A 23,371-nucleotide genomic window follows, 5' to 3' on the forward strand; every position below is an offset into this window, starting at 1 on the left:
CACACACACACACACACACACTCTCTCTCTCACTCTGTACCACACTACAACTTTTCCAATTACTGTTTTTTCTGTGGCTCTCCTATCTCATATTAAATTATTGCAGCTGATCAACTTTGTCTTTAAGTTACACCCTCATCCCATTCCCTCTCCCTTTCTTCCCTCCTCTGCCCTCTGTCTAACCTACAGTTTCTTTCACAGGAGTGCTGTGGGTGCTGGCAGACAGGCTCACTGCACTTAGAACAGGGTGCAACATTTGGACGTGTCCCATTGGGACCAGACTCCCAGACAGCATCTTCCAGAGAGTCTGAGGTGTGTCTGGGGTCCAATTCTTCTGACGCACGGACCTCCAGAGAGAGAGTCTATTGCAAAAAAAGGACAATACAATTGATCCAGATCCCGGGCTGGCTCCCACAGCAGTTTTTGTTTTGGAGCAGATCCAACAGCCATGGAGGTCCAGTGGAGAGGGGTTGAAGCCCCGAGGCTGCGCTCCCCACACACAGCCACCGGTGTGATCTTCTCTGTGCTGCTTGGTAATATCCCTCTCTCACTTGACGTCACCTCCCTTTGCTTGCTCCCTGCTCATCATAACACTGTTCATGTGCACTCTGCATTAGCATATTGTTCTTAAAACCTCATGTTTTGTCATTTGCCCCAAAGAATCACCACTGGCTCGCATGGTTTTGTGCTCTTTATCAGTGTGCATCTGTGTGCTTTGTGGAGCCATGATGCTGGCTTTTTTAAATCTCCTAACATTGACCTTCATCTGCTTTGGATCAAAGTTGTTAGTTTCTTCATTTTGTGGGCTTTTACAGTAGGTTTTGGATGCAGTGGAATATTGTTGTTGTGACAATGATGACCTTGGTCTTCCTAAGTCATTTGTTGTCAGAGTATTTTTCCATGTGACATTTCACGTCAGCAGAATGCTGCTGGTTCTGCCTGGAAATAGAGCTGATGAGACATGATGCTTATGGCTTGTATAGCTATGAATGTTGTTGCAATCAAGGAATTTGGTGTCATATGTGACCCCTACTGGCTTTGTTAGGGTTTGGAATGGAGGGAATGTCACAAATATACGCAAATATTATATAGGAAAGTGGCCTTGTGATGGAAAGCTGTCCAAATCTAAACACTCTAGACTAGGCCTAGGCTTTATCCAATGATTCAGTAGCACTAATATATATATATATATATATATATATATATATATATATATATATATATATATATATATATATATATATATATATATATATATATATATATATATATATACACACACACACACACACACATATACATACATATATACTGTATACAGTATATATACTGTATATAGGTAGGTAGGTATATATAGGCTAAATATGCCATAGCTGTGAGCCAATCAGATTGCTTGATTTGAGAGAGCCGTTTTATAATTGTCCATATAACACATGGACACAACACAACTCAAGAGAGAACAGCTCCCATTGACATTGATCCCGTTGTTAATTTTCACGTGCCTGTTGAGCTCTATTCCCCCGATGTCGCGGTCGTTGCTTCACCACGTCTGTGGATCTGGGGAGAGTTGTAGACTAGCACAGGCTTCTTCAGATACACGCAGTCGCCAGCCACTTCTTTTCACCTGCCAGCGAGGACTTTCACCGGCAGGACATAGTGTGTATGGATCAGGCTATTCCCCCCACAAATAGAAATAGAAATGGATTCTAAGTATGATTTTTTCAGAACAAGCAAAGCAGTTTTGTGTTTACAGGCGCTGTGTTTATTTAGTTGGGGAATGACCAAGAACTATTTTGGCCACCTAAAAAAAACTGCATGCCAGACAAAGCCAGCAGGTGCAGCTGGCCAAGCACTGCAGAGAGAAAGTCACTACAGCTTACTGTCTTGATAAAGTTGATCAGATGCCCAAAAGCATTTTGTTCTGAATGAGCAGTCACATTTTCCCCCATTGGCAAGTGCCTACAATTGAAGTGGCCTGGTGCACTTTGAAGCAGGGCAGCAGACAGTGGGGGACAACAGGGTCAGTTGTCCCAGGCCCTCTAGTTGTCTAATTTAATTGGATGGAGGACGGTTGGGGCCACATGGGATGATTTTGTCCCGGGCCAGGGCAAGATACCCGGTGGCCCTGCTCTGAAGTATTTGTTTTGTTGTGCATTAAACATTAGACAGTCCCATATGTGTCAATAGTGCAAATCTCACCCAAAGCCAGAAATCAGAGTCAAATATAGTATAATGTCGAGGGCTTTATTAATTAAATTAATTTACATTTAACATTAAACACGCCCCCCCCCCCCACTGACCCATTATATAATATAATACACATATAATCTAAGATGTTTAAAATAATTTAGTAATACATTAGGTTAGGCCTACACTAAGCATCATAAGGAAAGTAGCATGAATCAAATTTGACTTTGCTTAACATGTTTAGGTCTAGTAGCGCCACTATGTCAATAGGCATAAATGTACTAGAGTATGTTTATGTTAGCAACTTTGTATGACTGGGTGATTTCATTAATAAACACATACACAAATTAAAGTAAGTTATTACAGTATCAGTGATGCAGTGTTATTGAATTGTGTGCGACAGAATTCTTAGGAAATATATATATTTTTTTATTCAGAACTGACAACAATACTATAGAATAAAGCTCACCTGGGTGCAAACAATTAAATGTTGACTTAAATTATGTCTGATGACATCATGGCCTTGTTCTCTGCATTAATGGCTTCCAACATATTGATTAGATTGTCCTTTTCAATAGGCATTACACGTGCATTTTTTTTAATTAAGTTTTGTCTGACACCTTGTTTTGTATCATCACTTACAAATTGTTAGCCTGGTAAACCAGCCGCTCACGTGAACTCACATTTAATTTCGCTCTGCGGGACCTGAAATGTTGACGTGAGCGGCTGCTTTACCAGGATAACAAATTGCACCCCAACAGTTCAAAGCGGAACCTATTTAGGCTCATTCCTCTCTCACACAATTGGCCTATAGTGGTATAGTCTATAGTTTAGTATAGGTACAGTCTATACTGTTTAGTATAGCCTATACTAAACTATAGACTGTACCTATACTAAACTCTAGACTATACCACTATAGACTGTACCTATACTAAACTATAGACTGTACCACTATAGACTGTACCTATACTGTATAGGTACAGTCTATAGTGGTACAGTCTATAGTTTAGTATAGGTACAGTCTATAGTGGGGTCAATCCATTTTTGCCACTTAATTTAGTGGCATAATAAAGTGTGTGAGGTCTTGCAGTGAATTAATATGACTCTGATGGTGCCCTTCTTTGCCTATTGGATATTATAAATATCAAACCCAAGCACAGTCGCCCTATGCAGATTCATGCTAGTATTCTTCTCAGGTTGACACATGTAGGGTAGAAACTAGAGCGCCGCTGTTCTACTTTTACCTCTGGCTGCTTTACTTTGCAATACAAAACTTCCAATGGAAACCTAGATAAGACATTCAAACAAGAAACAGTGTGCTCACACCCTGCATCAAGGCTGTGTAAAGGGTTTAATGTGTGTGAATGTGCTCAGAGACAAAATACAAAGGAGTACAAATCTGCATTTTCGAAGGAAAAATACATACCGGTATTGTTATATTTCATATTTTGTTTTGTAGTGTTCTTGTTCTCTAGGCCAACAGCTTTAGTTATAGCTAGTGTAAACCAAGTATTGTAGAGTATAACAAACATATTGAGGACATAGAGGGATAGGGGACTGAAGTCAGGGCAGAATAAATATGATAGAAACAAGTGTGCCAAAAGGAGTGTGCCTGGGAACATAGTGAGAAAGAGAGAGAGAGGCAGGGGGATGCTACTGCTCACTCCCCACTGTTTCTATTGGATGTTATCACCACTGTTTCTGCAAGATCACTGTGTTGCATTGGGCCAGGGGAGAAAGAGATTGAAAAGAGCAAGTTTGTGAGAAAGCAAGAGTTAGTTTACAGTGAATAAAATAATACTACTACTACTAATAATAATAATAATAGGCTACTACTACTACTAATTATAATCATCATCATCATCATAATAATGCATTCCTATGTACACCCTCCTTCACCATGTTTAGAGTTCACAGCAATATGTTATTCCTATTTGCTGCATTGTGTCTCGTCCAGAGGTTGACCTTGACTATGTTATGAATGATGCGTAACACAGCATGCACAAAGCAGAGGGCAGACTCACAGGAAGGTTCGTGCCGCAGGGGAAGTGGGGAGGTAAGGAAATTGGAGAAACGTCCGGAGGGAGGGAGTGTTAGAACAGCCTCCAGCAGCCATTCATCATGTTTAGGTCTGTGTGAGAAGTGTGCTTGCTCTATAAAAACCACTGCATCTGCGTGTTCCTGCACTGTGCAGCACTTTCCGAGCATGCACTTTGCACCTCGTACACTAGATGGCAGCATAAAGCACAACGTCCTTGAGTGATGTAAAAGCAACAGAGGGGAATATGACAGCCTCTCAGACCTGTGTCCTTGACCTGCTGAAATTATTTCATTCTTTGCTGGGACCTGACACCTTGACACGTGCCTGGGCATACAATTATGTAGCAGCTAGATGGGCAGGTAGCTGCTAAGCCTGGAATTAATAAGGAGAAGAAGAGAGTGGAAAAGGAGGAGATGCAGCCTTTCCTTAAACTGACCACTCTTTCTTTGTTTTGGTAGAGCTGATGGGAGGTAGCAGGATTTCAGCTGTCAGTGGAGCCTGGTGCAGAGTTACCGTTTGCACAAGGAGCACAGCACATTTCCTCCTCTCTTATTAAAACTGTGTGGCATAGCCAGGATTTTGTGACTGGGTGGTCTCATGTTACTGGGTGATAGAGAATAAAATATATTCTTTCCGCTAAAATGTATATGTAAATTTATATCACAGCTTATCTAATACCAAATTAATTGAGCCTTGAGTCCAGGACTGTTTAACATAAAGTATATTTAATAGCTTACATTCTCTGCAATATGCATATTGACAGAGGGCATGAATCTCAATGTACACATTCTGATATGTCATACAGAGTCAATTATTCAGCCGCGATGTCACAATTTGACATACGCTTTATACTGTAGGAAGAGGAGGAGCAGAGAGGAGGGGGTGATGATTTGACTTGGAAATGTGTGTGCGTCCACTTGAGTCTACAGGGAAACTGTTATCCGTTGTTATTGGACACGATGCACTGCCCAAGGTTTCAGCAAAGAGGAGAAGTCCTCTCTATGGGGCTGGGTGAGATGTCAGTGTGAGTCTATGTGTCAAATGGAATGGAACTTATAGCATAATTATGCAAATAGGCCTATAGCTTATTGATTAGGAAATATTGATTAGGAAATGGCATGGAACTTATATTTTTCTCCAACAATCCACCCAATTGTTATGTTCATCAATAACAATAATAATTACAAAATTTAAGTTCACTATTCAATATAATGCTTGTATCTGTACTTAATTGTGGGCCAGGGGGGGGGGGGCAGGGTTTTGAAAACATAGGAAACATTAAACACTTGAAAGAACACAGAATTTTTGATCAATATGCAGTCCAGCGCAGTCTCAGCTCATTATCACAGCATCTCCATTATCTATTGGAAGAGAAAAACAAATTTTAGTGATATGATATGTCAAAATTACATCACCACTGCTGCTATAATATATAGGAGTGGGCCTACTAATCTTAACTCTATGTGGTTCAATGCAAATAGTCTAATATATAATGCATTGAATTTAATATTCAGTGTGTTCCAAATCACACTTAAATCTTTTCCAGCTTCACTTTATTCAACGCTCGAGTCCTTCGGACCTTCCTCTAAAAGGAATCATGTTAAGTATTCACAACAGGAACAATATTTTCAAAGTAATCACAACAACAACAATATTTCTCATCTTATGTGATGACTCTAGTTCATTCATTTATTTGTTTGTTCCTGGTGCTGTTGTTATTGTTGTTATTAAAAACTATTTAATAGCCCATCTCCATGCAGTGGTTTAATTTCTTTTTAGAACTATTTTATTCTATTTCTAGTTTTAATATTGGTTTGTTTTGGAATAGGAACTGAAAACTTTCTAAAATGCAAAACATTCATAACATTGATTAATCATATTCATTAAAACATAATCACAGTATCATATAACTGATTATTCTTAAAATGATACTTTAAAACACTTCATTTTATATTAAAAATAGAAAGAATTTTCTTTACTCTAGTGAGCACAGTTAAACGTACTCTCTCCAGTAGTTTACTAAACTAGGGAGCACAGTACTCAAAGTACAGATTTGTGCTGGTGTTGAAGGTTTTCTGTGACGTACAACCTGTAACTATAAACATTAGATTTCACAATGTGCCTGTATTTTAGACAAAATAACTTCATTACAAGTTATTAGTACAACAAGTACGTACATACGGCAGATAATGTTTTGAGATACTCTGTGAGTACATATTCAATTGTTTATTTTATAATTTGTTTGCAATGGACCTCGTAAACAAGATGACTCCTGAGTGGGCATTCACAGCTTACAGAGTGGCAATGAATTGACCTTGTGGACTTGTGGCAATGTGCAATGGGGCGGAGGGTGACCCCAGAAAGTGCTGTTGGTGAGGGCTTTACATGGGGGGGGGCGGGCTAGACCCCAGGCAGTTCACTTGAGTGATTTTGGGGATGGCAAGACCCCACTAGATAAAACAGTGAGGGTCAACATTGTTCACATGCTCCAAACGCAAACTCAGGACTGTCTGTCCTCCGAGGTCATTGTCTTATCTATAGATACTTTTGAAAACATCTCACCCGTACTTACGGTAAGTGTAAATTTTGCTTATGTGTTGAAAACATACCAAAAGTTAAATGTTGGTATGCCCACTTAATTTGATTTCTCATCCACCCAATTGGTGGTTGATAAATGTGCATTTTTCTGTTTAAGAAAATACTTCAGATTCAGATTATCGTACACAGGAAGTCTTCATCCTACACAACACATTCTATTAGGATTTATTTTCAAAATAATAATCAACAGTCTATTTATTACTATTCAAATTTGCTTACTGCACTTTAAATAATGCAGAGCTTACTTCACTCTATTGATTCATAACAAACAAAACATTCAATCACTTTGCTCTCTCAGGGTGTGTTAACACAATCAGCCTGGAGGTGTCGCCATAGACTAGCTTGGCGTCGTATTCCAAATTGTTTTCGCTAGGCTAATGTTTTGGCTAAGTTGTTCTGAGGGAAGATAAACAAATTCTTTCAGCCTGTTATATTCCAAAACATTTTTTTCTGTCCTACCCATGTTGATCTGATCACAGCATCTGTGTGCTCAAAGGTTTGGGGATTGAACCTGGGGCTTGTTACGACATTGAATTGCATAATGACCACTTTCCCTGCAGTTGTAGCATTTCCGGTTGCCTTTATAACGGGGGCGTTTTCGAGGCACATGCAGAGTGAAATTAGGGTGTATGCGTACTGGCATGTGGTCAGCTGATCCAGAATGCTGAACCATCTGATCTGGCAAATGATTTGAGTCTGTTTGTATGTTCACAGGTATCTGCTTGGCCATATTTAAAACACTTTGTTCGGTACCTGTCTCAAATCTCCCGTCTCTACATAGGTCTGACAGAGCTGCTATAGTCTGATCAAAATCTGCTGTGTGCCAATCTTTTGCAGATATCTTGTAGGCAGTTGTGATCTCGGGACGTAAACAATTCATGAGTATTTGCACAGCTAACAAATTTTGCTGATCCACTCCAACAGAATTGTCCCACGTCATTTGAAACCGCTGTATGAAATGAAAAGTGTCTTCCTTCAAACCTTGTGTACAGGAAATGACTTTACTATAATCTACTGAGTCTCTGGCTGACCTTTTGATCGATTCCAGACATATTTCTCTTATCCAATCATCCCTGGAATAATTTTCTCCTGTTGTTGCTGCTATCCAATTTTCATTCCCATCTCCCACTGGAAAGGAGAAATTTTTGTGTACACTTTTCCACTCCAGATTGTAAGCCAGTGACAACAATTGTCTCACATCCGGAATCAAGCAGTCATACAAACTTATCATTTGAGCTAGCCAGCTATGGAAAGCAATGGGTCTTTTTAAAGGATCTGGACTGTCCTTAAGCATGCTTCGTGCTTCCTGGGGGGTCCATGGTTTGAGAATGGCTGTATTATCACACATTATCTTGGGGGCAATTAGATGAGGATGGTCAGGTTTATCAGTGAGTGACTCTGTGCTGCTAGTGTGAATTTGTTCTTCATCAAGGTTAGACTGTATCGCATGTTTAGGGTCAATTTGGTCTGAATCCCTTTTCTCCGAGTCAATTTTTGTCATATCTGGCATGGGAGCCTTATTTTTGTCCATGTCAGAGCAAGGCACTCTCGTTGCGTTGCCTTGGGAAAGCTGATGATGCCTATCAGCAACATGCTTCCAACCTCTTATGCATTCTGTCACATAAGACTCTGACCATTGGAGATTGGGTGATTGTCTGGCTGCAATTTGCATGTATCCAATCTTATCTTTATCAAAAGATCCTCCTACAGGCCAGAGGCCTCTGGTACCTGTATTAAGATCATACATGAAAGGTATAACATAATTTTCTCCTAATTTTAAACGTACTATGTCAGCACATGAGCCAGGTGGTATGGGGGGCATGTTTTTCTTTTCATGCTGTCTAAGAATGTCTCTCGCCCGCAGACGTTCCGCTTTTCGTAGTTTCCAAGGTTCTGGCTGCCCACTCTCCGACCTATTATCACTCTTTTTTTTTACAGGTCTCAGAGAGGGAATCAAACCATTTTTACAGTATGAGACAGGAAAAGAGGGAGAGAGCTGCTTATCTCAATTGTCTTTTTGGGGCTGTGCTCTATGAAAATTGTCAACACTGCTGGTGTACGCATTTGTCTCTCTCTCTCGTAAAACACTCCACTTTGTTGCTTAAGCAAAGCACTGATTTAACTAGTTTACTGTGAATGTCCCATTTTATATAAATGTCTCATTGATTCACATTCAAAACACTTTATATTTCAGTCTTGCATTACGCACTAAGGGTGTTAAAATTGCTTACTTCATTGAGAGAGAGAGACAGAGCTACTGTTTTTGTTTATCACTTACTTGTGATCTTGATCTGTGTCCGTGTGTGTGTAAAGTAATTGTCAACACTTTACCTTTTAGTCGATGTGGGGACTCTGGTGACAGAGGGACGGTTGTTCTCCTGTTGACCAGTTCCGTCCGTGTGTGGGGTATCTGGAATTTACAAACTGGTGACAGAATCAATTTGTTCAAGGGACAATTGATTCTGTATTTTGGGATTGGCTAAAATACACTTTTTGCAAACTTCCATGTTCAACTCCTTTAAAATAGGCTTCTTAAGAAATTGTTTTGTTTTACAATGAAACAGCTGCTTATTTTTGTTTGTTTGTTTGTTACATGCTTGTTACACATTGTAGGTATTTCAAAAACATCTCAACCATATTGGTTTGTACAATTATGATTGCTTCCCAGTCTCGCTCGGTGCTAAATATCTCTGGCCGATCCTAGCCAGCGCGCCACGGGGCTACACCCCGCCGAGTGAGTGGTATGTTATGGGGAGATCTAAGAAAAGGAGCACACAGCTACCTGGTTTAGGAGCACACAGCTACCTGGTTTAGGAGCACACAGCTACCTATTTGAGCACACAGCTTCTCTATTTGAGCACACAGCTTCAATCATAGAGTTATCTATTTACAATTATATACAATGTCATTTTGACACACCCACAACATGCAAACATTTCAGATTCTTTTAAATATCAGACGACAGCTCAGTAATGAATTATGAAATTAATTCAGACTTACCCGCTCTCGTAGATATCCTGTTCGTGACACGCCAATTGATAGAGAATAAAATATATTCTTTCCGCTAAAATGTATATGTAAATTTATATCACAGCTTATCTAATACCAAATTAATTGAGCCTTGAGTCCAGGACTGTTTAACATAAAGTATATTTAATAGCTTACATTCTCTGCAATATGCATATTGACAGAGGGCATGAATCTCAATGTACACATTCTGATATGTCATACAGAGTCAATTATTCAGCCGCGATGTCACAATTTGACATACGCTTTATACTGTAGGAAGAGGAGGAGCAGAGAGGAGGGGGTGATGATTTGACTTGGAAATGTGTGTGCGTCCACTTGAGTCTACAGGGAAACTGTTATCCGTTGTTATTGGACACGATGCACTGCCCAAGGTTTCAGCAAAGAGGAGAAGTCCTCTCTATGGGGCTGGGTGAGATGTCAGTGTGAGTCTATGTGTCAAATGGAATGGAACTTATAGCATAATTATGCAAATAGGCCTATAGCTTATTGATTAGGAAATATTGATTAGGAAATGGCATGGAACTTATATTTTTCTCCAACACTGGGACTAATCATGGGCCAATAATGGATATGCATTTTGGATTCTTTAAAGTAGCGCCCATGCCTTGGAGGCTTTGGAAAGAAATTCATACAGGCATCGACTTCAATATTTCTATTTGTCTAAACAACAACAACAATTTTAAGCATAAGCATTTCTACATCAAAATGGCTTTAAAATAATGAAAACATAGGAATTCAATTAGGCGTGTCCATTGGCCAAACTAGTGGATGTTATTGAATTTATAATGATGTAGCCTAACTGGTTGGTACCATATTTTATGTTTAAGATCCCCATTAACATAGGCATAGTGCCACAAATAGGAATACAGTAACAATACCTATGTTTATGTTGGCCACATTATATAGGTAATTTAATCAATAAAATCACTCATACGGAATTGAAGCACAGTTAAGTTGTTACAGTGTATCAGGAATGCACAATGTAATTGCATTCTGTATTTTACACATTTAGATCTCCTGTGGTTAATAATGTAAATTGAACTTTTAATGGACACTTGTGGATTTCTCATGATGTATTTGAAAAAAACGGATACCCTTTCATCAATGTTTACTGTGCATTCATGTGCGCATACTACTCAATGATGAATGAAGGGAAACTTAAGACTTGTATTCCTATGCATGGACCTGTATGAGGCAGATTGATTGTCATTGTCAACATTATCAACTTTTGCCCATTATCATCCATCAAATCTGATTGGTTGAGCAGATTAATTAAATTAAAACCTTACCCGAGGAACTTTTAACTGGGACTATATTCGTGTGCAGATACTGTGTATGCCTTTGCTTGTTTGCTTTTGTTTTTCCTGGAATATACTCTGTGTGTGTGTGTGTGTGTGTGTGTGTGTGTGTGTGTGTGCGTGCGTGCGTGCGTACGTGCGTGTGTGCGTACGTGCGTGTGTGTGTGTGTGTTACTTGTTCAAACCAAACAGTTCAAATATATTTAGAATCAGGAGAGAGCATAGAACATTTCATTCAGACCAAAACGTAAAAAAACATTGAAAAAATATTTTCTTTTAAATCCGCAATTTTTTTTACATTTTGGTCTGAGTGAAATGTTATGTAGTCTCTCCTGTTTCTAAATATGAACCGTTTGGTTTGAACAAGTAAAACTATTTTTATAAGCATATTACGAAATGTCTATTGGAAAATAAATGGCGGATTAAACTGGTACAGTGCTGAAGCAGGAATTGACGTTCACTTTGGCTCTCTATAGCCCAGGATGACCGCTATTTGCAGTGAAAGGATAGTCATAGTGCGCACTGATTAGGTTACGTGTCAACACCCAAATGAGTTTCATTCTAAGTGCTAAATATACTATATTATAATATACTAAATACTGCAAGGTGAAGTAAACATCAAAGATGCTTTGCTACAAGCAGAAACTGCAGGAGCTACGATACCTTGTTGCAGGTTCCTCCTCACAGCAGTATTCCTTGGTGGAAGTGTGGTCAGAGCATTCACATTGTTGGGAACCCTTCTGCATCCTCAGCAGGTATCTCAGGGTCACCAGCGTTTCACCCCTTAGCCCCCATTCACACAGCACGCCGAAGCAACGCTCAACCGAAGCTGTACCTACGCTGTACCCACAAGTTTAATTTCGGCGTCCTTGTTAACAGGCGGAGTCGTTCACACCACCCGCGCGCGTGCCACGCTGACGCCGTGCCGAAGCCACGCTCACGCCACGCCGAAGCGATCACTCAGGCCTGACGCCGAATTTCCAAGCGTGACGCTGAAGCCGTGAAGCCGTGAGGCATGAAGTCAATGGGGGTTGTTGTGGGCGGGTTCAAGGCACGAGAGTAGGCGCTGAGAGGAAAAGAGAAGGCGTCTTGTGTGAACAGTAAGGCATACATTCAGCTTGTGCCTGCTTCAAGCTTCAGTTCTGCTTACGTTCGGCGGCCTGTGTGAATGAGGGCTTAGCCTGTACGCCTCGCCTGAGTGGGGCTGCGAAGATTAACCTTCGCCTGCAGAAGGGTTCCAACTGCGAACTCTGGTCAACCACACCCATCTTGAGCTGGTCTGAGCTGCCATGGCTATCTCCCTTGTGGCTTTCTTCAGATGTTTGGGTTCCAAGCCAACCTTGTGTAAGAAATAGCGCACGGATGTTGCTGGGAAACCACGGCAGCCGACTTCGACTGGGAATAAAGTTGCGTGCTATCCTTTGAGAAGAGCCTCGTCAATCAGATCTTGTTACTTTGCTTTCTTCAGTTGGTGAGAGATAGCTAGCCTGTCCTCCCAGGGCACTGTGAGTTCAGCTAGTATGATGGTTTTTGTGCTTCTGGATAGAAGAACCATGTCTGGTTGGAGTGAGGTTACCGCCACCTCCTCCGGAAAGACAAGTTTTCTCTTTAGGTCCACTTGCATCTCCCAGTCGGAAGCTCGATGCAAGATGGAGGGCAGGTTCTTGGCAGTTGTTCTTGCCCTGGGGGTTGAATCCCCTTCCTTTTGGAAATTGACAGATTTGGCTGGTGATGCATGATGTTTGTTTGCTTTGACACCCAATTGGAAATTTCCAAAAGGAGCTTGTCGTGCCTCCACCTGTATCGGCCTTCTTCAAGTGATTTAGGACATCCAGTCAAGATGTGATTTATTGTGGAAGGAGTTACTCCACACTGCTTGTAGGATGCATCTTCTTCCTTGCCCCAGATCTGTAAGTTGTTTGGGGTTGGCAAGAGGTCAGCCACTGCGCGCAGGAGGAAGCTCAGCTTGCCCTGGTCAGTACTCCAGAGCTCCTTCCAGGACAGTGATCGTTCGAGCGCCTCGTCCCACTGCATCCACTGTCCCTGGCAGGCAAGCCCTACCGCTTTCACGCGGCGGTCTTCTTCAGCAGCCTCTTGGACCCTTTGCACCATCAGTTCTCTCTTGCCTTTGGCACTGGCCTTGCTCCACCTCCTGGCGTTGTAATTTCCAACCCCTAGCCGTCCTTGACAGACCACCCCGATGATCTCCTGATGCTTTCAGTGCACTTCTGATTCCTTCACTGCTTCCTGGGGCTTCCACTTCCTGCCGCACTTGATGGTGTTGTTAGCATGACAAACTTTATCATCCTCAGACAGAAGCAGTGTGCTGACTGCTCTTGCCTCGGTGGCTTTGAATTCTTCCACCACCGATGAAACTGGTAAGCGGAGCTTGGAGGTCTTGCTGTACAGATTGACTGAGCTGAAAGATGGGGGAACACCAAGCCATCTTCGCACAAATTTACTGCACAGTCTCTCCATTGAGTCATCGGAAAATCGTACAGCAGGAATGGCCATTGCAGTCTGGGTATGATGCCGTACTGAAAGCTCCACACCTTAAACCTCCCAAGTAGCTGGCTGTTGTCAATTGCCTTGAGGCAGATGGTTAGCTGAGCCTTGGTGTCTTTGGGGTTCCCGGTGTCCCTCAGGGTGCTGTCATAATACATTCCAAGGCATCAGATCCCTTGTTCTTGAATCGTTGGAATCCCAGAGCCTTGAATGTTGAAGATGTTTTTGTCAGCTTTCCTTTCAGGATACTTAGGTTCCTAGATTTCCCTGGTTTGAATTGCATCCGTGACCATGTAGCCATCTTCTCCAGTGAGCTTAGGATCCACCGAGTTCCCTGGATTGATGGAGTCATTACAGTTATATCATCCATTAAAGCTCTACACGCCGGGTGTCTTGTATTGTACATTGCATTCCTCCTGCCTTTAGTAGTAAGTTCATGGCAGCGATAAACAGGACCACGGATATTGTGATTTTGCTGAGAAAATCAAAAAGACAACATTATCAACAGAAATTTAATTTGTTTAAAATGACATGAAAAGTACATGGAATGTCATTCAAATGAAATTTTGAAATTATAAATAAGCCCTCTTCTGTAAAATTGCCACACAATAAGTTTAATATTAATAGTAAAATCATAGAGGACCCCATTGAGATTGCCAATTAATTCAACAACTATTTTGTTAACATAGGTCCTGCTTTGGCTCCTGAGTCCCCTGGGGTTCCTGCGAGGACATCACATTTTGCCGTTTCTATAATACTTATTTCTGCTGAACTCAGACCTCTTGTCCTCACTTGGGGACACCTAAGCTACAATTTTGTCGTAGTAGAAGAAAATTCTACTTCCTGTCAATACAAGATGGCTAGAAAATCAACCAAATCCTCCTACCAGAGCTGGCTGATCACTGATGTATGCTCCAAGCATCCAGAGTATCCTGGGACTCCTCCTTTTTGAACTCTTGGGTCAATGTACTCATTGGCAAGTAGATACGATGTTAGCCTTTTGGCAATGATGGACCAGAATATTTTCTCCTCAACATCTAGTAGGGAGATCTCTCTAAACTGGTAAAGCCCTGCCGAGTTCAGTTCTTTCGGCACAAAGCAGCCCTCAGTGAGTGTCCAGAGACTGGGTTCCTGCTTCTTCTTCCAGAGTGTCCGTAAAAGCTTCAACAACCTCTTCAGTAGCTGTGGACAGTTTTTGTAGATCTTATAGGTGGTGCCTGATGGTCCCGGAGCAGATCCTGCTTGAGCTTTTCCCACTACTGCCCTCACTTCATCGAGGGTGAAGTCTGCCATGCTGAACGGAGTGTGTGGCTTAGGTGTTGGCAGCTGGAAAGGGCATTCCCTCAGTGGTATGTCTCTGTTGGGGTCGCCATGTGCTGCTGCCACACTGTCCTCTACTCTACTACACATCAGCCGCCCACTTTTGGGCTTTCCGAGGAGGCCAGCTGTGAACTGGAAGGGGTTAAAAAAGGCTTTCCTCTGTCGGCGTTTCTCTGACTGCTTTCTCCGGATTGTCTCTGCCCTGCGAAGGTTGACCAGGTTTTTATCAAACCTCTGAGCTTAGCTCATTCAGGGATGCTTTTTCCTCTTCGCCTGCTTTTCCCCACCTTTTCTGAAGTGTCCTTAGTTCTTTCCGCAATTCTGTGATTTAACGCTGTCTCCTGCTGGTGGTCTGATGGTTTTGCCTTCCTTGACACCGAAGGCATCTTGGCATGCACGACTTGCACCATGGTCTTTATCTTCTTGATTGCATCTCCTTTCAGGGTGTTGTCCAGGATGGTACTCAGATCTTTATCCAATTGTGCCCATCTGCGATCTGCTGCTGGTGGTAGATTCAAGCATGGTTTCCTCTCAAAGTCCTCTAGACTTTCGGATTCACCCCCTCTTCTTGTGCCCTGAACAGGTTGAGCAGAGGTCCAGAGCACTGTGGTTTGCTTCCTGACCCCGGTCCTCTGCCGACTGACAAGCAGTGCTTAAACTCAGAGATAACTCTCTGGGTAGTATCAGGTGCTTTGCGTTGCTGTAGCTGCTCTTTGCATTTGGTCTTGCCTTGGTGGATTTTGACGCCACGTTCGTTCTTGAATATTCCACCGCAGATGTTGCATCTTCTTTTGGCTTCACCCTCCTGTCTTGCCGTATCCAATCTCGTAGTCTTTATGCCATTGTCCGGGTCTTTGGCCGTGTGATCCATTCCTATTGGCAGATTATCCTCCCCCCTCCTCGGTCTGCCTGGGGGTATTTTCTCTGTTTAGTACTTGTAGCTTGTGCAGTGCAGTGCTTCAGGGTGCTAGCCCTAACACTATTGCGTGCCGTCTTTTCTTTCCGAGCTGTCATCCATTGTTTCACGGATGTCCCTGGGTCTTCCCCCACCGCCAATGGGCCTTTCCCCATGGTCACGACATTACAGGTGAAGTAAACATCACCTGTTTACTTCAACAGAAAATCTACAAGACAATTATCCCTAGAAAATAATTCTAGGTCCCGTAACAGTGTCCATGAGAAGAGGATGTTTGGCGACATTGTAGATGTGGTGTTGACAGAGGTGGAAAGAGTACTGACAAATCCTACTCAATTACAAGTATTGTTACTTTAGTGAAAAACAACTCAAGTACAAATAAAAGTACTAATCCAGGAAATTAGGAAAGTAGCCTATTTAAAAGTACTCAAGTAAAACTCAATTTGTGTTACACATCCAGCACGTTACCAGTGTTACCTAAGCCAGTTTCCCAACCAGGGGTACGTGTACCCCTAGGGGTACTTGAGCAGCTTGCAGTGGGTACTTGGAAAGATTGGGGATTACAATTCATTTCCAAAATTATTAAAAATATATACATATTCCAAGTAATTTCATAAGCGCATTGCTAAAATGGTATGTGCAATTAGTTCCCCCCCCTGGCAGGTGTCAACTGTTACACTATACTCTGTCAAGAGGTCACCGTTCACTCATTCATCGTTCATTCATTTAATAATAAGTTGTGTGTCAGATACTAATTAATATGGGTTTAAGAGAACACATTTAGGAGAATCATCAACACACATGAGTGAGGAGGTACTATTGGCATGGCAAAACAGTTCAGAGGTACATAAGACAAAAAAGGTTGGAAACCACTGAATAAACTGTCCCTGTCTTTGTCTGTCTTGTCTTTCATACTGAAGAGCTCATTCAGATGTGGCCAGCAATGCTCAGTTTGACGATTCTTACTCAGTGTACATTTAAAAGTACTCAAGTAGAATATCTATTATTAAAATGACTAAAGTAAGAGTATAAATATACCATATATACTATATATATATATATATATGTATGTATGTATGTATGTATGTATGTATGTATGTATGTATATATATATATATATATATATATATATATATATATATATATATATATATATATATATATATACCATTATAAAAAATACTTAAAAGTACAAATCCTCAAAAACAAACTACTCAAGTACTTTCCTCCTCTGGGTGTTTAATTAAAGAAAGAATGGTTTCATGTTTATACAATGCTGCTTCACTGTAAATGTGACTCTTCCTCCCCCCTCCTCTTCAGGTGTGTGGTCTGCTGAGGCCCTAGAGATGTTTACAGGGAAGATCCCTTACCTGGAGGCGGTGAATGGCACCACAGTCATGTTGCCTTGTTCGTACTCCAGCTGTATCGGCATCATAAATCTCTACTTCAACTGGCAGTTCAACAACAATGGCACCATGGACAAGGTAAGGAGCACACCCAGCCTCCGTCATGCATCTGCAGACCCACTTAACCAGTAGAAGAATACAGTGACGCCATGTAAGCTTTGTCAAGGTTTTGTTAATGTGTCACCAGTAGTTGTGGATGAATGACGGCTTGCTGGTCCACTCAGATCTGTGACTCGGTGATTCCGTCAGAGGAATCGGTGCCAGATGTGAATATATTATGGAACCGGGTGGAGTTTATTGGCAAGAATCAACAAGAACTAATCGACAAGAACAAGCACAACGTCTCCATCTTGCTGTATAACATCACCTTCGAGGACCAGGGCCAGTACACCTGCTTTGGACGCAACCCCAAAGAGAAGGGCAGGAACCATAGTGCCATCTTCACCCTCATTGTGGTGGACGAGTGTGAGTGGTCCCGCTCTGCCGTGCATGCTAACGGGTGCTGATGCTGATGTAATAGCAACCTGCCAGTTTAATAAAATGTGGGCTTACAGAAAACACCCGTGTTTAATGAAACCTGTGATGATAAGCAGTTGCTTTAACTGGCTATTTTACACACTAATACACACAAGTGCAAGTTCTGCTGCTGGAGGATCAATCCTAGAAAGTTGCCGACCCTATATCCCCCAAAAGGGAAAGCACATTAAGGGAAAGCACATTAAGGGGAGTCATCTTGCAAATCTCAACTGTTCAAAAGTTCAAAAGAAATATAATACCACAGTTAAAAACCAAATGAACGTCACGTGCTATTTCACATGTGATCACATGTGAAAACATGTTAGATTTCACATGAAAACATGTGGAACACATGTGAAACATGTGCTTTGCCCATGGGAAGCATGTGGTTTTGGAACGTTTTCACATGTGAAATGTGTGAAACCCATGTAAATTCCCATGTGATTACATGTGAAACCTATGTGATTTATGTGAAAATCATGTAAATGTTGTTTTCCACATGTGGAAAACATGTTGCTATACAACATGTGGCAAAACATGTGTTCCACATGTGTAAATGTTCCAAAACCACATGCTTCCCATGTGTTTCACATGTGTTCCACATGTTTTCACATGTGAAATTTAACGTGTGCCCAGTGCCCACATGTTTCACCACATGTGCCACATGTGGTTCACATGTGGACACATGTGAACCTCGTGTGTTTATTCTGTAAGGGGGAAGCACATTAATCCTACATCTGTCTTGTCTTCAGATTTGGAATTATTACACTATACAGTATCTATAATGGGGTTACTTTGCTACATGATGATATGATGCATAAAATATAATTCTCAATTAAACTGTGTTGACTGTATTCCATCTTTGCACCCATCACTATACTCGTCTTATGTTGATTTTCGTTAATCTTAACCCCCCTCATGACTGGTATGTTTCTGTCTGTAGTGAGGGTGGTGGACAACACCCTGACCATCATCATAGCCTCAGCAGTGGGTGGTGGCATTGCGCTGTTGATGGGCTTCATGCTGCTCAAGAACTTCACTCTCTTCGTTCTTCAAAAACTTGAGGAGAAAAAGTGAGTCTTGACAACCATCAATCACTGTCTATTTTTCTTAACACATTTGTTTGTAATCAATACAACATTTCTACGGAAGAGGATTATAGTCACAAAAATTTATTTCAGTTCTGAGTCAGAATTCTGACTTTTTTCTCAGAATTCTGACTTTAAACTCGGAACTCAAAATGTTTTTTTCACATATTGCCCTAATCCTTCTCCGTAATTTCTTGGCAGGTTAGATCTGTTGTGTGATGGCCTGCAAAACCCCTAGCCTGCAAAACACGAGACTCAGCCTTCATTCTTCATTCTGAGTCTCACAGTAGCAACCCCAGAGGCAGTTGCGGTCCCCGCTTCAAATGGCTTCACATCTTCACTATAATGTACCAATCACAATGAAACAGTACATACATCCTGCACAAAGTTGTTATCTTGTAAGTATGCTCCTTCTTGTTCCCGAATATTGGGTAGTTTCCAATACTGAGCCCTTATTCACATGCCAGAGCATGTAATTTCTTTCATCTTTTCCATTCAAAATGGCCGTTGTTGTTCTTCTGCTTCCCAGCAGGGGAAACAGCGCCATCTCTGTTGTGTCTATGCGTGGAAACTCGTAATTACACATCCAGAAAATGCAGAAATTACATGCTCTGGCATGTGAATAAGGGCTCACTATTGTAAATGACACAATATTCGGGAACACCATACAGCATACTTACAAGATAACAACTTTGTGCAGGATGTATGTACTGTTTCATTGTGATTGGTACGTTAGTAAAGCCATTTGAAGAGGGGACTGCAACTGCCTCTGGGGCTGCTACTGCGAGACTCAGAATGAAGAATGAAGGCTGAGTCTTGCATCAAGGCTACAAACCCCTTTACATGCTGAAAATGTGCCCTTTTTTAGTTCCACAAATTGGAAACTCCTCCCTATATACAACTCTTTGAATCAATGAGATAGCTCTCTTAGATCAAAAGTTATGAGTATTTTAATGTTATGTATCTAAAAGTAAAACATGATAAAAATGGCTTAAACATTACACAATATGCAATTTTCTTCTACAGTGGCATTCCACCAAAACTATAAAAATAAATACTTTCTCCTTTGTTTTATGAAAATAACTATTCACCAACACGTACTACGGAGATGAAAGTAACCAAATTACTCAAAATCTCAAAACTAATTTGCGACCTTCTTTGGCTCATTACCAACAATGTGTAGCAGCAACATGTGAAGGGTTCTCAGACCACCACACTACTGTCAAGCCCGGATTATCTACCAGACCGATTGGAGCCAGTTACCGGGGGCCTCCGAAACCTCACCAACTGTGGTCTCATCCTGCTTTGCTGTCTTTCAGAGGCTGTAGCGGGCTATCTATTGATATTAACCATGTCATGCTAGCTTGTTGAGAAGGTGGTTAAATAACGCTCCAAATTTAGGCTAAATTTTGGCGAGGTCAAAGGGGTCCCTTGACCTCTCACCTCAAGATATCTGAATGAGAATTGGTTATATGGGTACCCACGAGTCTCCGCGTTGTGTAGGTGGTACTTGCAGCAACCCATGTGTAGGGCTTGTCCAGGGGTGGTTGCGAACCGCCGACATTCGGCTTGGGAGTCCGACACTGCGCCAAGAGAGCTAGCTCCCTTGGCGGAGCTGATTAACATGCCTTTATACTGGGGAGTGAGTTTAACCAATCCACTCGCTACCACTCGGGACTCACGAGGAATCCGCGCTGATTCAACTCGGTTACACAGACATGCCCACTACAGACAAACCAGTGTTATTTGAATATTTATGCATACTGGGGGTCCCTAAACAGTCGTGGAATTGCATAAATTGGGTATGATGTTGGCTACCCGGTCTGCGAAAAATGCAATTCTTTCAGAAATCTCCAAGTTATTGACACCAAATCGCAGCATTTTCTATGTTTTCTTTCAAGGTGGTGGTTGCTTCAACAATTTGTGAGACCTAATTGAGCCTGGGGATGGGCATCATACTGTATAAGTAGTAGGGGGGGCATCCAAGTGTTTGTGCTCATGGCATTCTTAATCCATCCTTGACCAATGTATTAGATTTTAAATGATGCCCAGCAAGTTGTCTCTTTGAGCTGCTTTGTATCTACAGTTCTAACTTTGTTCTTGTTTCTTTTACTCTGAACCAACTGCAGTAAGGAGTGCCTTGTAACTACATCAGGGATCGACAACACAGAAAACGGCCTCTCAGGATCCAAAGCTGAAACAAAATCAGCAAAATCACCAAAAAAGAAATGAGTTGCATGTATGTAAATCCATATGAATATTTATATATCTTCGCATATTTATATATGCACTTGAAGATAATGAAGTTGCATGTGAGCAAACACACATGTGACTTCATTATGTAACAAGTTGGTAATGGCACCTGGCTGTGGCCTTCCTGGAGTGAAAAAGATAGATGGGGACAAAATGCTACCATATATACGCAATATACAGAATGTGCAAATAATATACAATACAAAATATCTGTGCACGTTGTGAGTGCACACATTAATATATGTTTTTTGCCAAATAGGCACATGATCAAATCAATTGTGACGCCACCTACCAGAGACACTTCAACTTGACTTATTTAGGATAAATATCTTACCTGTTTACTTAGCCGCCCTTAACCATATTCCTTTTTATTCAGAGTTGGCAGTGAAAGAGCAAAATCTGGTAACCCTTTATTTTACAGCTCCCTAATTACATATGAACTACATATGAACACCAATATTACTGTGTAATTACATTATACTACATTGTAGTACATTCATATGTAGTTACATAGTTACATTATGTAACTATGTAACTACATATGAATGTACTACAATGTAGTATAACTTATATATGAACTATTTGTAATTAGACATGAACACCAATGTAATTACATTGGTGTTCATATGTAGTTCAGTTACATGGTACCAGACCTGTAAAATGGAGTGAGTCTATTCAACTGTAGTTACATGGTACCGGACCTGTAAAGAAGCTACAGCCTGGGACAGCGATTGCTAAAACCCAGTTCATATGTAACTACATATGAACTATTTGTAATTAGACATGGACACCAACATTAATTACATTGGTGTGCATATGTAATTCATATGTAATTATGGACCTGTAAAATAAAGGGTTACCCAAAATCTCCCTCTACTACCACCTAGATCCACACATCTACAGTACATGCTGTGCCCACACTAACTGCTGCAAGAGGACAGAGAGGCAAGCCACACTACTTTAAGTCAGTATCAACACAGTTCTCATTCGCAGGTCATCTGACACGTTGGGTTGGTGGTCAGTCCAGCGCACCAACCCAAAGTGTCAATATTTGACGACCTGGGAAAATGAGAACCATGTTGACTAAATCTTACGCGTCAGTATTTGACGACCTGGGAATCATGTTGACTCAATCTTTCTGCAAAATCACATGTACAGTATATGGTTCATATTTTTGTTTTGATAGATTTCTATATAATTTTCAGAGGACCCTTTGCAGATGATCTAAATTAAATGTTAGTTTTGTACAGATCACAACAATGCAGTTTGTGCTTTTATTTGCCCTCTTATCTTTTTGGCCAGCGCACGCAGGGCGCAGGCCCTATAACAGGGTTTGTCCACCAAATTTAGTCACCAATTTGCAAGCCGATTTGGTCCCACTCAGAAACCATAAGACCTGCTCAGTGTTGTGCAAGCTTTCACTTCACAAGAGCTAGCTCAAAGTTCAGCTCATGCAGATTAAAATGAACTAGTTCACTTGGTCAAATCTTCATCAAACCACATCACACAGCTTGTGTGGACTGTCCTGCACAAAACCATGATGAAACAAAATGCGAAACGCGTTGTTTACCCCTTGATTTTTTAATGTAATATATTAATAAAAATAAGTGTCAATCCTGATATCCTGGTGTGCGCTGGATTATCAATGTTATTATAGCAGTGCAACACAATTTTATATTATTTTAAATGCTCTGCTTCTCTATCAACCAAGGGGTCCTTGGGCTTAAAAAGGTTGAAGACCCCTGCCAAACAAGCCTTTCAAAGGTGGTTGCTTCTTCTAGCAGTAACCAATAACTGTCTCTGGTAGATGGCTTTTTTTACTCAATTATAATTGATAATATATGCATACTATGTGAAATTGTGTGCGCAAATTTTGTCAATGGGAATGAGTTAATTTGCGTGCAGAAGTTATTAAGTGTGGATGAAACAAAAAAATGAGAGAAAGAACTATCTTGTGCCGCACAGTTGCGATCTATGAAGTACGGTAATTTGTGGCCATGATATATAAAATATTTTCTGTAGCTATACAGCCAGGCTGCGTGCAAAAAATTAACCTTTGACTGTTTTTCATACGACGTCAAAACAAAAAATGTATTGTTTAAATGCTTGAGACAGTGAATAATGCAATGTAAGTAGTTAGAACTGGGCTGAATCCTTCGTTACAGAACATTAAAGTAACAGTAGACCTTCAGTAAAATGGTCAACCTAATCTA

General features: G+C 41.1%; 1 protein-coding gene across 1 annotated transcript; it reads left to right on the plus strand.

Annotated features, from left to right (window-relative positions):
* Positions 1–448: 448 nt before the first annotated feature.
* Positions 449–21,165, plus strand: LOC310788769 (sodium channel regulatory subunit beta-4-like; the record flags this gene model as incomplete). Its single annotated transcript, XM_083650344.1, has 5 exons — positions 449–533; positions 17,216–17,379; positions 17,526–17,766; positions 18,761–18,890; positions 21,035–21,165. The coding sequence occupies 5 exons, from the start codon at positions 449–451 to the stop codon at positions 21,135–21,137; spliced, it is 723 nt and encodes a 240-aa protein (XP_083506470.1). The 3' UTR covers positions 21,138–21,165.
* Between the last annotated feature and the right edge of the window lie 2,206 nt (positions 21,166–23,371).

Source organism: Poromitra crassiceps, assembly GCF_964638095.1.
Source record: "Poromitra crassiceps genome assembly, chromosome: 1".
Lineage (NCBI taxonomy): Eukaryota > Metazoa > Chordata > Actinopteri > Beryciformes > Melamphaidae > Poromitra > Poromitra crassiceps.